The 15,224-nt window shown below is 41.3% G+C and overlaps 1 protein-coding gene across 2 annotated transcripts in view; it reads left to right on the top strand.

Annotated features, from left to right (window-relative positions):
- The window catches only part of GSTCD (glutathione S-transferase C-terminal domain containing), a 149,969-nt gene that overhangs the window by 131,049 nt on the left and 3,696 nt on the right, over nt 1-15,224 (top strand). For both annotated transcript variants that reach the window (XR_012883029.1, XM_075860600.1), the window contains exons 8-10: nt 4,062-4,190; nt 12,900-13,033; nt 13,438-13,468. Coding sequence is in view for 1 of the 2 variants with exons in the window: in XM_075860600.1 (XP_075716715.1) it covers nt 4,062-4,190; nt 12,900-13,033; nt 13,438-13,468 (294 nt within the window). In the remaining variant the exon portion in view is untranslated. The remainder of the gene's footprint in view (nt 1-4,061; nt 4,191-12,899; nt 13,034-13,437; nt 13,469-15,224) is intronic.

The raw sequence follows: 15,224 nt of genomic DNA, 5'->3' as shown, positions 1-15,224 counted from the left end.
TGCCACTCTGTGTCTATACTGTCAAGACAAACTCGAGCACTCCGTTTGAACATGCAATTAAAGGATTATTCAGAAGTATGCAACAAATAGAGATTTATAACGTTTCAGGCCAATACATCTGGCCTTTGTCAAACTCTATTGCCGCTCGTCAATTGTGTAAATGCTGGTGGAAAGTAGCGCTGCAGTAGGGGCTATGTAATACCAATGATAGGTGCTGTCTGCCAGATGTATTGGCCGAGACGTTATAAGTCTCAATTTGTTGCCTACTTCCGAATTAACCTTTAATTGCATATTCAAACGGAGTGCTCGAGTTTGTCTTTACAGTATTGATGGGGTGGGAACCCTACCTACAGCACCCGGAAAATTAACAGAGTGCCACAGTTTATATTCATACGCTTTGTCAATAGTCCATACCACCTTTCTTTGCAAGCAGGTTTAATTATGGTCAAACAATAAGCCCTTGCTCTGCTTGTATGAATAAATTGGCAAATGAGTGTTACCATTCAATTTGTAAAAGGGGAATATCCCTACACAGTCTGACACTGTCAAATTATCGCTGACCGTATCGGTCTGACAAGGGAAATAGTAATACCCAGTTTTCAGTTAGGCCTGGGCTATTTAGAGACTATATGTAGCGCTACTTGATCGAGTGATAGCTGCAGTCCACAAGATTGCTTGCAACTCAATGTGTTGCTTGGTACTACAGCTGTAGTTCAATAGGTAAAATTAATAAGTTGCATTACAAAAAGTCTACTTGTAGGCCAGGCCTTATTCATACATTTCCAGGAGTGCTATCTCATGGGCAATACAAGTATTTACTAAAACAGGCATGTCAGGCGAGCACACAGGTCTTCTATAAACCCAGTGACTCACCGGTAACATCTTCTCTGATTGGAGTATTATTTTTTCTTTTCGTCTCCATCCGGCCCAGACCGTTGACGACTTATCCTGTCGACTGCAAAATTTGCTGCTGAGACATTTCTGACCCCAAACTTCTGCAGCCCATCCCCAGCTTCTATTACAATACAAATAAATTCTGACCCTAGAGCAGACGCCTAAATAATTCCGCCACCAGACTTCTAAATTAATTCAGAGTCCAGACCAGACCCCTAACTTAATTCAAACCCCAGACCATAACTAAATTAATTCATAACCCAGTCCAATAAATAAATTTAGATCCTTATGCCAGACCCCAGACCAAACTCCTAAATAAATTCAGACCCCCAAACCACACCCATACATTAAATAGAATAAAACTGGGGATAGCAGAACAAGAGACGGACCTTGGTATTCTGGTTACAGGTAAGTTAAGCAGCAGTACTCAATGTCAAGCAGCAGCTGCAAAAGCAAATATGATTTGAGGGTGTATAAAAAGGGAGATAAAAACCTGGGATTCAAATTTAATGTTACCTCTCTTTAAAGAGGCTCTGTCATCAGATTATAAATGCCCTCTCTCCTACATAGTCTGATCGGCGCTGTAATGTAGATAACAGCAGTGGTTTTTATTTTGAAAAACGATCATTTTTAAGCAAGTTATGAGCAATTTTAGATTTATGCTCATTTGATTCTTAAAGACCAACTGGGCGTGTTTTTTACTTTTGACCAAGTGGGTGTTGTAAAGAAGTATATGACGCTGACCAATCAGTGAGCAATCGGCGTCATACACTTCTCATTGTTCCAGCCCAGCTTCTTTCACTGCACAATCACACTGTGCTGTGGATCATGCTGGGCTGGAACAATGAGAAGTGTATGAGGCTGATTGGTCACTGATTGGTCAGCGTCATACACTTCTTTACAACACCCACTTGGTCAAAAGTAAAAACACGCCCGGTTGGTCTTTAAGAAACTAATTAGCATAAATCTAAAATTGTTTATAACTTGCTCAAAAATGATTGTTTTTCTAAATAAAAACCACTGCTGTTATCTACATTACAGCGCCGATCAGATTATGTAGGACATGGGGCACTTATAAACTGGTGACAGAGCCTCTTTAAGTCACTTATAAAGCCACATCTTGAATATGGGATTCAGTTCTGGGCTCCACGTTGTAAAAAGGATATGAGAGCTGGAGAAGGTGCAAAGCCGGTTGACTAGATTATTATATGGAATAGGAGGTCTCTCTTTCAATGAAAGGCTAGAAAATTGGGCTTTATTTAATTTGGAAAATAGATGCCTTAGAGTTGATCTTATTAACATGTATATATGTGTGGTCAATATAAAGAACTAGCACATGGTTTGTTCTTTCAAAGGACCAGGGGACATTCATTGTGTGTGTATGAAAAGCGTTTCAGACATCAATATAGGAAAGGGTTTTTTACAGTTAGAGTAGTCAAACTATGGAATGCCCTACCCCAAGAGCTAGTAATGGCAGATACTATGTCATCATTAAAAAAGGCCTAGATGTTTATTTACTCATGAATGGCATTGAGGGTTATATTTAATCTAGCAATGAAAGACAAGTATTTGATTGAGAAAAGTTGAATTTGATGGACCTGTGTCTTTTTTCCAGCTATGTAACAGACCAGACCCCAAAATTTATTCAGACCACAGACCAGTCCCCTAAATTAATCCAGACCTCTAAATTAAAGTGGTATTCTTCATTTAGGGGCATATCCACATGATAGTTGCAGGTCCTGCACTTATTTAGAGAACAGGAGTTAACCAACCCCCATTCTGCCTGGTGGATCGGCCACAATCCAGACTGGTGGCTCTTTCCATTATGTTCATTGTGAGTTGCGGAAACAGCTCGAGCAGCGCTTAGACCCGCATCTTTGAGACATTTATGGCATAACTGGTGGAAATGGCATACATATCTATGTTGGGAATAACCCTGTAATTCAGACCCAAGATCAGGCCTCTAACTGAATAAATTCAGATTATTTTTCATATTAAAAGATGAATGAAACATATTTTGCTATAGGTCTTTCTATAATTTATATAGAGTTGCATGAAAAACGAAGTGAACCCTTTGGAATTACCTGGTTTTCTTCATTGATTACTAATAAAATGTGGTCTGATTGTTACCTAAGTCACAATTCTAGACCGACACAATCTAAACATAACACACTAACAGTTGTACTGGTCATGTCTTTTATTGAGCACATTGAGTATACAACACAGTGGAGGGAGAAAAAGTAAGTGAACCCTTTAGCAGGAATCGCCTTTACCAAACGTTTCTTGTAGCTGCAAATAAGATTTGAACAACGTTGAGAAGGAAATTTGGACCATCCCTCCCTACAAATGTGTTTCCATTCATCAATATTTCTGGGAAGCTTTACATGCACAACCCTCTTCAGGTCATTCACAGCATCTTGATAGGGTTAAGGAAATTAGTTAACCTGACAAAATGTAGCATTTCCCCAGCCACAAACCATTGTCATTCATAGTGTTCACTGGAATATCACAACGCTGTTTATATAACTCACTGGTAGATACCCTCTAGCTGTGCAATATGCTATATGATAAACTATTGATCTTTAGGTTCATAGCTACAGGGGTAGCATTGTTTACATAGGTCCATAGTATATAGAGATCTGTATATGTATCCCTATCCCATTCAAATGGACAAGACATACAGTTTGTACACTGCCTCTTCACCATTCTTCATCCCCATCCCCATTCATTGCCGTTTCCAAATTAGCACTTACGGGCTAAACTCCAGCACAGTATTTTATAATGTCTATTACTCGGTAATATTGGGATTTATTATGGTGGGGAAATTAATTTTATAATTCAGTACTTCTATTATAACTCAGGAGCAATAGCTCGAATCCAGAGATTCAGAAACATATCAGCAGTTGCTTTATCTCAACCCATCCGCTTCATTCTTCATAAAGGACAACCACAGATTGATGTGAAGGAAGGAACCATGGGGTGAACAGTTCTAGTCATGCTTTACTGTATGATGTTGCCGCAGTACGTCCCAGCAGTGGATGACAGTTATCACCATGGTGGCTATATATGTTATTTATTTCTGTTGCTTACAGTACAAATAGAAATAGACAGAACAGTCATATTCATGTAATACAATAACATAAGACGTTTTGCTTCTCTGACTTCAGATCGTTCTGATAGAGAATAAAGAGGAGTCTTTGATGCGGGCCAGGGACAGAAGTAATGAATTAGGATTAACGAATATCTGGTTCGTTCAAGCAAACCTGGATTACTTTACAGGAGAGTTTAATATTGGGGTAAGTAATTTGTCACGTCTAGTTATGTTTTCTGTTGGAATTTCTATGTAATGTCGTTTTAGATATTTTTTTGTCGGATTTATGTTGGTACTGTATATTTCTTTGGTATTGTTCTGTTATATTGGAAAACCTGGTAAATACATTTCATTTATTATTTGTAAGCCAGTAACTAGATCTATAGGCGGAGGTGGGCCTCTAATGTAAACGTTATATAATTAAAATTCATAAATTTACAGTACAGTATACATTCTGTATTCATTCCTCACAGTTTTCAAGATTTCTGCGTGTTGTTATTCAGTAGGAACATTCATTGTTTACTTCTAGTGGATAAAATTCTGTCCATGGTCATGTGATGGACGCACAGGTGCAGGATTGATTACAGTATGTGTATCACAGCTGTGTCTTCTAACGATCCCAGCACCTGTGTGTCCATCACATGACCATGGACAGAATTTTATCCACTGGTAGTAAACAATAAATGTTCCTACTGAATAACAACAAGCAGAGATCTGGAAAACTGTCAGAAATTAATACTGATAGTGTATTGGATAACTGTATAATTTTTAATTATACAAAAAATAACATTCATTTGCTGAACCCGGACAACCCCTTTTAAGTGTCTGGATGGCCCATCAAGAGAATAGACTGGTAAGACAATTTTACATAAGAGGCCCATTGCCTGCTATACCTTTCTACGACAACCACTAGATTACGCCTAAAATAAAATTTACCACTCGAACAGGATTTCTAGGGGTGATACCTTAACTCACACGTAAGCTCTCGTAAGATATCTTCATTACACATTCCCTTTAGAGGCTACATTTCACCACTTTAGAATTTCTTCATTGAGAATTCATCTATATATTCCTTTCTAAGTTTTAAGGTGATCTTTATCACTACCTGTGGACTTACCCAATCATCCAAACATTTTTTGGGAAAAATGAAAACTTCTGCCACATATAGTCTTACCAACTGCTCTTCCCTAGGCCTGATTTGGCCCATCTTGAGGCACTTACCACCCAGTGCTGATTGATGTACCAAAATAGTAGAAATTAAAAATGTCTGCAACTGCACATAAGCTAATCCTACAAGTATATGTAGAATTTACGTTTCCCACCTAAAGTAGCAAATGGAGATGGACAAACTCTTTTTAAAAATGGTCGGGGCTTCAGCCACAGTCTAAAATAATATATAAAATAAAACCCCTTCTCGCTATGAATGTCACTCATGAAGATACTACCAAGCCACATCAACCAAACTCAAATCAAACAGTTTGGGATAGCAACAGGGTATACAGAATAATAATTGGATAATAAAGTAAAAACGGCAGTCATCCGAGATGGTGTCTAGCGTTTTGGCTCCAAGAGGGTATGTTTGTGCTGTTATTTGCGGGTTAGCTCTTTTTCTCTGTTTCCCGCAGAGTGCTGCTGCTTCCTTGTGTTTGTTTGCATCGCAGTCACAGCAGATTAGCACCTGCACATTTATTTCACCTTGTTAGAAGGTGCTGACTAAATTTGTCTTTTGCATAAATGTACAGGGGTGATCGCTGCAAACAAACCAAATACAAAAAGTAAATTTCATATAGATATAAACATGGTCAAAAAAATATAATGACAAAGACCTGGACAATGACGTCATCCCCACAATATGTAGCAATAAGATATTAAACTGGTGAAAAGTAATGTCATTTTGAACTTATCAGTAATATTTTTTCTGCTCTCCACGGCCACGTTTACAGGCATATTAATGGTAGAAATTCATTCCATACATCTGAATGGGTTTGTTTCTGCAGAATGTGCTTGTGATTTTTATAAACCCCAACATTTGTATATACAACATTTTAGGTCTCCACTATCTAAAAAAAACAAACAAACTGGAAACTACTGGAAATTCTGCAGCCTAAAGAGATGTCCACCATTTACATGCATAATAATTGCAGTACATACTATAGTTGTTAATAATGAAAGATTTAATTAAAGGGTTGAGCATATCTTTCTCTTTTAACGTTCTCAATTTCTGATATGGACCCCTGACTGCTGTGTTTATGGAAGGGTTCCCTTGTCTCAATGACAATTCACAGGTTTATATTAAAGGAGAAGTCCATCTTCACAACCATTTTTGATAATTGTTCCAATGCATTTAAAATAAAAAATGAAATAACTTTGCAAATGGTCATGATTAAGCATATCCTATCATTTTGTGTCTATAGCTCAGATGCAGACCTATATTTCTCCATAGTAACAGACTACAAACAAAAACTCCTGTGTAGTCTGATCCTTCAGTCACACTCCCTTACATATTTTTTCTACTCTTCACTACATTCAGTAGGTTAGCAAAAAAAATAGAGGACAAGTGGATGGCAATATGACTGAAGAATCAGACTACACAGGGTTTGTTACCATGGAGATGTATAGATATGCAGGAGCTGTAGACACAAAATGATAGGATATTTTTAATCATGTCCTCTATTTGCAAAGTTAATTCATTTTATATTTTAGGTGCATTGAAACAATAATAACGTCTGTTTGTGTGACTTCAATGCATTTCAATTAAGGGTATGTGCACACGATAGCAGGCATTTACGTCTGAAAAGACAGACTGTTTTCAGAAGAAAACAGCTGCCTCGTTTCAGACGTAAATGCTCCTCCTCGCATTTTGCGAGGCTTCTCTGACAGCCGTAAATTTTGAGCTGCTCTACATTGAGTTCAATGAAGAACGGCTCAAATTACGTCTGAAAGAAGTGTCCTGCACTTCTTTTGCCGAGGCTGTATTTTTACGCGTCGTTGTTTGACAGATGTCAAACGACGACGCGTAAATGACAGGTTGTCTGCACAGTACGTCGGCAAACCCATTCAAATGAATGGGCAGATGTTTGCCGACGTATTGTAGCCCTATTTCAGACGTTAAACAAGGCATAATACGCCTCGTTTACGTCTGAAAATAGGTCGTGTGAACCCAGCCTAACAGTTCATGTTAATTCTAATCATAGGAAAACATTGCTTCAAATAGATGAATTTTAGCTTTTAATCTCTTATTCCTTTATCCATAAGTTCTTCTATTCAGATCAGATAAGTTCATTACTGTCAGGAAAAAATGAGGTAATGTTAATAAATTCTCCATGTTGCTATTTGATGAGTAAAGTGTGTGGAAAACTTATGACTCAGTCAATGATAAAATTAACACATTGCAAAATAGCATTGATTTTGAAGTTGATTAATAAATACAAAAGTGATTGTGAAATTTGACTTGACTTTATATATTTATTTGGTTTAATCTAAAAATGTGGCAAGCCAAATGTATAAGGGCCTGTTCCTTTTGGCCTCTGTCGGACTGGTATACTTTTTTTTCTTTTTAAGGATGAAAGTAGTAGACTACGCTGTTGCATCCTTGAGGGATCCCGCAAAACAATGTGTACCGCATTGTATACGTTTTTTTTTTTTACATGGGATCTTGTGCATGACGGATGCCACTGTATGGCTTTAGTCACATATATACGTTAAACGTATACGTTGGGCAGTTTCCCCAGGGCCGGAGTCTCCAGGAAGAGCATCAGGTAGCACTCGTCCCAGAGATTCGAGCCCTGGGAAAGCCCCTAAAGTCACTGTCCACATTGCTGACACTATCGTCGGGGATTCCGGCATCTTTACTTGTTTCTTATTATGCCCCCTTCATTAGAGTTTCAGTGGGGTGCTGTTCGGAGAAAAACGTACTGATCCCGCATCATATAGTTTTCGGGTCCGGCACTGCCCACGTGATCTTCACTCTGATCTGTCTGTGCTCACTGTGCTTTTCAGTAAACCGGAACTCAGGCTCTCAATGCATTCCTATGGGAGCCTCGTTCTGGCTCCCATAGGAATGCATTGAGAGCTTGAGTTCCGGTTTACTCAAAAGCACAGTGAGCACAGACAGGTCAGAGTGAAGATCACGTGGGCAGTGCCGGACCGAAAACTATATGACGTAGGAATCGGTAAGTTTTTCTGCACACAGCACCCCACTTAAACACAAATGTACAAATAAAGGGAAGAAAAAGTGGAGTGCTTCTTCAAAGGGGTATTCCGGTTACAACAAATTACCCCCTATACTTATTGGGTGTCCAACAGCTCTAACCCCTACCATTTACGAGAACTTGGGTACCGAACTCCTCGTTTGAACCGAACGGCAGGTCGTTCGTATGCACTGCCGCTCCATTAATTCTCTATGGGAGCGCCAGAGATTTTCCGGCGCTGTCATAGAGAATGAATGGTGCGGCAGGGTGCATGAGCGCCCTGCCGCTCGGTTCAAACGAGGGGTTCGGGACCCCCATTCTGGTAAATGGTGGCAGTCCGAGCTGTAGGACACTCACCGATCAGCAAGTTACCCCTTACCCTACGGATAGGGGTAAGTTGTTGTAACCGAAATACCCCTTTAAAGCTCCTAACTTCACTGTCCACATATAAACAGTGACGTCAGGGGCTTCTCCAGGTGCAGAATCCCCCACCAGAACATTGCCGGCGCTCTGGCTGGGGATTTCAGCATCCTAAAGCTTTTAGCCGCACTATGCATTAGGTACTATGCATTCCGTAAGGTAGCGTTCTCCTGGCATCGGCCAAACCCAGATTCGTCTATAAGACTACCAGATAGTGAAACATGATTAATCACTCCAGAGAACGTTTCCACTGCTCCAGTTGCAGTGTGCTTTACACTACTGCATCCGACGCTTGGCACTGCACATGGTGACCTTAGGCTTGTGTGCTGCTCGACCATGGAAACCCATTTCATGAAGCTCCTGACGCACAGTTCTTGTTCTGATGTCACTTCCAGATGCTGTTTGAAACTCTGTAGTGAGTGATGCACCAGAGGATGGGCGATTTTTTACACGCCACGCGCTTCAACACTCAGTGGCCCCGCTCTGTGAGTTTGCGCTGTCAACCACTTTATGGCTGTACTTCTAGAGGCTTCCACTTCACAATAACAGCAGTTTACCATGGCAGATCTAGCAGATCAGAAATTTCACATGCTAACTTGTGGCAAAAAAAAGACTTCTTATTTGCTAAGTAATAATAATTAATACCTAGTTATACTCTTCAGCAGTGTTCCCTATAATGTGCGTGGCTGCGCGGCCGCGCACCTTCCACATTCCGCATGCTCAGTAAAGCTTAAACGGGTGGTGGGTGGATGCAGTGGCGTCGCTAGCACCGGAGGGGGCTTGGGTGCTAGTGACAGCCACATTCACTTGTATGTGCGTCCTCAGGACGCACATACATATGAATACTATAAGCTATAGGCCACATTAGGCCTGCAGCCTATAAGACGCTGGGAAGACTCCCTGCGCAGGCCGGCGTGATGACATCACATGACATCACATCACGCTGGGCTGCGCATGCGTCCCGCCCGAGAGGCAGTGTAGCGCTCTGCCGTGGGAGCGGGGCAAGGTAAGTACAATCTTTTTTTTTTTTTTTGAGGGGGCTGTGTGGTAATATACAGGGGGATTGCTGTGTAGCACTATCTAAAAGGGGAAGGGGGGCTGTGTAGCAGTATATACAAGGGGAAGGGGGGCTTTGTAGCAGTATATGCAAGGGGAGGGGTGCTGTGTAGCAGTATATACAAGGGGAGAGGGGGGCTGTGTAGCACTATACAGGGGGAGATTGCTGTGTAGCACTATACAAGGGGAGATTGCTGTGTGTCAGTATATACAAGGGAATGGGGGCTGTGTGGCAGTATATATACAAGGGAAGGGGGCTGTGTGGCAGTATATACAAGGGGAGGAGGGATTGCTGTGTGGCAGTATATACAACTGGAGGAGGGATTGATGTGTGGCAGTATATACAAGGGGAGGAGGGATTGATGTGTGGCAGTATATACAAGGGGAGGAGGGATTGATGTGTGGCAGTATATACAAGGGGAGGGGGATTGCTGTGTGGCAGTATATACAAGGGGAGGGGGAATTCCTGTGTTGCAGTATATACAAGGGGAGGAGGGGATTGCTGTGTGGCAGTATATACAAGGGGAGGACGGATTGCTGTGTGGCAGCATATACAAGGGGAGGGGAGCTGTGTGGCAGTATATACAAGGGGATGGGGATTGCTGTGTGACAGAATATACAAAGGGAGGAGGGACTGCTGTGTGGCAGTATATACAATGGGAGGGGGGTTGCTGTGTGGCAGTATATACAATGGGAGTGGGGGATTGCAGTGTGGCAGTATATACAAGGGGAGGGGGGATTGCTCTGTAACAGTATATACAAGGGTAGGGGGGCTGTGTGGCAGTATATACAAGAGGGGATTGCCGTATGACAGCATATACAAGGGGAGGGGGATTGCTGTGTGGCAGTATATTCAATGGGAGGGGGGATTGCTGTGTGGCAGTATATTCAAGGGGAGGGGGGATTGCTGTGTGGCAGTATATACAAGGGGAGGGGGATTGTTGTGTGGCAGTATATTCAAGGGGAGGGGGGATTGCTGTGTGGCAGTATATACAAGGGGTGGGGGATTGCTGTGTGGCAGTATATTCAAGGGGAGGGGGGATTGCTGTGTGGCAGTATATACAAGGGGAGGGGGATTGTTGTGTGGCAGTATATACAAGGGGAGGGGGGATTGCTGTGTGACAATATATACAAGAGGAGGGGGGATTGCTGTGTTGCAGTATATACAAGGAGGGATTGCTGTGTGACAGTATATACCAGGGGAGGGGGGGATTGCTGTTTGACAGTATATACAAGGGGAGGGGTATTGCTGTGTGGCAGCATATACAAGGGGAGGGGGGCTGTGTGGCAGTATATAAAAGGGGAGGGGCTGTGTGGCAGTATATACAAGGGGAGGGTGATTGCTATGTGGCATTATATACAAGGGGAGGGGAGATTGCTGAGTGGCAGTATATAAAAGGGGATTGGCGATTGCTGTGTGGCAGTATATATAAGGGGAGTGGGGATTGCTGTGTGGCATAATATACAAGGGGAGGGGGGATTGTGGAGTGGCAGTATATACAAGGGGATTGGCAATTGCTGTGTGGCAGTATATACAGTCTGTACTATGAGATCTACTGTGTACCAAAAGTGTCGCACAGCTTCATGAAATATTTTGGCGATCAGTAGTGTGTGTTTCACACATATTTGGAGTACGTAACCTCAACAGACAACTTGAAGAGTGTATATACCATTGTAAAGTAAAACAATCATGCATTTTGTACACATTTCTCAGTTGAAGCGGTTCAAAACAAGATGTCCGTGTGGAATTTTTTAATTTTTTTTGAGACTGAGCTTGGGTAAACAATGTACCAGATTAGCAAGTCTCCTAAAGATGTTGGAGGAATGCTGACCTATAATGTGGTTTTACCCAGTGATGAAAGCGATTTGCCATGACCTGTTCTCCCACAATGCCGTATATACGAGTCATGTGCAAGTGTATTATCATCATCCTGTCAGTTCTGACCTCTGACAATTACATCTCCTCAGCCTTTAAAAAGCAATAGTTTTGCAAGGAATTGGACCCTCCAGATCATGGCCATTTCTCATCGTATCTGAAGAAGCCTTGCTTGTTTTAAGTGTTTCTACATTCCTGGAGCTTAGTGCTGCGCTTCATTTACTACAGATTTTGTTTGCAATGTATCACGACAGACACATATTCCACAGCGCTCTACAGAGATTGTCATCAGTTCCTATTCCTAACAATCTAATTTCCCTCTTCAGATACAGACACACTAGAGCCAATTCATTGGAAATCAATTATCTTAGAATGTTTTTTTTTTTTGGGGGGGGGGGGGGGCCACGCAAACACACCTGAAAATACAAACTCTATGCAGATGTCTTCCCTGTCAGATTGAAGCCTGTGGCCCTAGTGTTGCAAATACACATCTTACTAGGTTTTGAATGTGGTTTTGCACAGTTACCTCTATTGAAATACATTACCATTCTAAGAGGTCTTTGCATTACAAGCACCCAAGGTGAAATTGGCCCTTTGTGAACTCAGGGTGCCCATCACTTTTCTAGTAATCCAAACAGTCTCAGAAAGCACAAGCATGTGACTATGAGACTAACATACATAATAATGACTGACATGGAAGAGGTGGGAGGCAGGAGAGTGAAGAGCAGTGTAAGGAACTACATAACCGTACATCGTTGATGTGACTGAGTGGAAATTTCATTTTTCTCATACTTACCAAAATGGCTGCCTATGGTTGCAACTTCCTTTCTCCAGTTACAGAAGGATGAGAAGCTGCTCTAAGAAGGAAAATACTATGCGTAATACTAAGGCCTCATTCAGATGGCCGTAATGAGGCCGAATTTAAGCGTCTGTAATAGGGTATGTTCACACGCAGTAGCAAAATACGTCTGAAATTACGGAGCTGTTTCCGCCTGAAAACAACTCCTGATTTTCAGCCGTTTTTTAACAACGCCCGTTTTTCGAGTCGTATTTTACAGACTTTATTGGAGCTGTTTTTCAATGAAGTCAATGAAAAACGGCTCCAAAAACGTCCCAAGAAGTGACATGCACTTCTTTGACGCGGGTGTATTTTTACGCGCCATCTTTTGACAGCGACTCGTAAAATTACACCTCGTGGGAACAGAACATCGTAAAACCCATTGATTATGTTGTGGACCTCTTTAATAGAATCATTTTATATTGTTTTCCCAGACTATTTATCTCCTATCGTTACACAATTCTTCTTTCCCTCATTGGGATATCATTTGTCATGTAACAAGTCTACATATATCCCTGAATGTGTGTTTTGTAGGTGGCACTACACGCATGTGGAGTGGCAACAGATATGGTGATAGAGCACTGCATCATTGCTGGAGCGGCATTCGTCATCTGCCCGTGCTGCTACGGTTTTATACAGAATACAGTCAAGGCCACATTTCCACGAAGGTAAAAGAAATATATCTCCATTAACGTACTGTATTATTTCATGTATATTCCCAATGCAGACATGAATTATAATATGTGATCGCATGGTGCTAGTGTGCGGTATATGATTCTTCGCTTTAGATGGTCCACATTTTATATGCGCACGGTTATTACAGTTATTCTTAGCTGAATGAAGGTTCCATGAATTAGGAGCCATGTTTTGCTATACCAAATCAGTTGCCCTAACCTGGTAGGCTCATGTTCATATTGACTGGCATGACGAAATGGTATTATTGTCCGCCCTGACCTAATGTTGATTTCCCATTCACATTAGTATATACGACTCTTTATACTATGATGTACAGGAATAATGGAAAAGATGATATATCCAGCAACCATTAAATACTTCTTATCTCTAATTGCAGTTGCCGCTTTCAGAAAGTACTGTCTAACAAGGTAATTTTCCTGTTCTGTCATTATTATATGGGTTAATGTTTTATAGATTGTGACTACTGTATGTACAGTAGGGTATCATTATAGAGAACTGCAAGGTATGTGTTTACAAGTGTTTTGTCTGTGAACTTAAAGGGTTTTTATACTGTAATATAATGGAGCCAGCATTTGGGACAGGGTCCAACTTTCTAATAAACACCCCGTCTCCCCATGCCAATCGTGAGGTTTGCAGGTGGGGGGGACGTTGAGCCAGAGTCTCCATGGAAGTCGCTAAGCTTAGGAGGCTTGTGAGACATTAGCAACATTGGAAGAAAAAAGGTGAAACACGAAACAATCAATACATGCAAAAATCCAGATGAAACATATCCCTTTCCTGCATTCAGATCCATATTATCATGTGTGAACAAGGCCTGAGATATAAAACCTATGATTTAGCTGCTTGGATATTGAAGTTAATATTGGATCTGCACAGTCAGGTCTCTATTACACAATTGCAGCTTAATGAACAGAAGTCCTCCCTGGACATAGCATTTATGGAACAATATAGTCTGAAAACATACTTCTTGTTAATCCTTTTAAGTAGTGTGGGAGGTTTCATTTTCCTGTAGGGTCACCGACCTCCTGGTTAATTAATTCTCAGACGAGGATCTCTTTAGTCAGCTTAAGCTATTTGGTTGTTGTCTTAGTAAGTCAGCCAGGTCATATTCTCACAGTTCATGCTCTCATATGATTTGTGTCTTACTGCATGTACCCAAGTATTTACAGCCTAATCCTAAAACGGAACGCTGTAGCTGTAGTGGAGACCCTATAGGAAGTCCACGTAGTGCAGATCAGTTCTAAATCGACAACTACTGGTGAACGGACGCCTTTCAAAGAATATAATGTAGGGTTGTTGTTGCTGCATCAGGTGCCCTCACCGTTTTTCTGAATATAGGTTTCCACTATGCGTATTAACGAAAATATATCCCTGACCTTTACTAAGTTTACCTTTACGAATCTTCTGACATGTCATTCAATGGGAGTTTTCTTGAATAAGGGGACCACAGTAATCTTATGGGTTCTGTGCGCCTTCAAGTTTTAACTTCTAGATAATGGGTCTTGGTTGACAGAGCTGCCTTGGAAATGAATTGGACTGTAAATACGCAAGCTGTTCATTCTAAAGATCAGTGGAAGTCCCAGCTGGTCCCACCAATGAAGTCTTCTGACATGACTCAGTGACAGGTCTGAGGATGTGTAAAGATGAACATTCAGTTTAAGGGCTCATGCACACGGGGCCATAATAGGGCTTCCAGAGAGGTGCATGAGCTTTCTACTGTACATCTGGATACCTCTGGAGGCATACAAAGGTTTTTTTCTGTCGGATTCTGTATGAATGTAGCAGAAATGATTCATTGAGGTATCTTCAATTAGACTCCGTATGTCCGGCGGTATTTCCCCTTAGAAGCAATCCTAGGCAGAATATCTCTGTACCCACGGAGTCCGACGTAGCCTGTGCAGATCTGTATTGTATAAACCATACAGGTTCTAGGCCACTGTGCATGAGCCTTTAGGCTGGATTCACAAGTGCAGTTTTTTGTTTCAGCCAAAGCCAGGAGTGGATCCAAAATAAAGTAGAAAAAAAAACACTTGTATTCTCCTTTCTTTTGTATCTACTACTGTGTTTGGTTAAAAAAAAAACTGCTTTAAAAAGCAAGTAATATTACACAATACATATCACATAATCTCAATAATAACCATTGCCAAGCACCATGTAAACAGC

Source organism: Rhinoderma darwinii, chromosome 1 (genome assembly GCF_050947455.1).
Source record: "Rhinoderma darwinii isolate aRhiDar2 chromosome 1, aRhiDar2.hap1, whole genome shotgun sequence".
Taxonomy (NCBI): Eukaryota; Metazoa; Chordata; class Amphibia; order Anura; family Rhinodermatidae; genus Rhinoderma; species Rhinoderma darwinii.
Note: the sequence above shows the minus strand (reverse complement) of the source record. Positions and strands in the feature narration are given on the sequence as shown.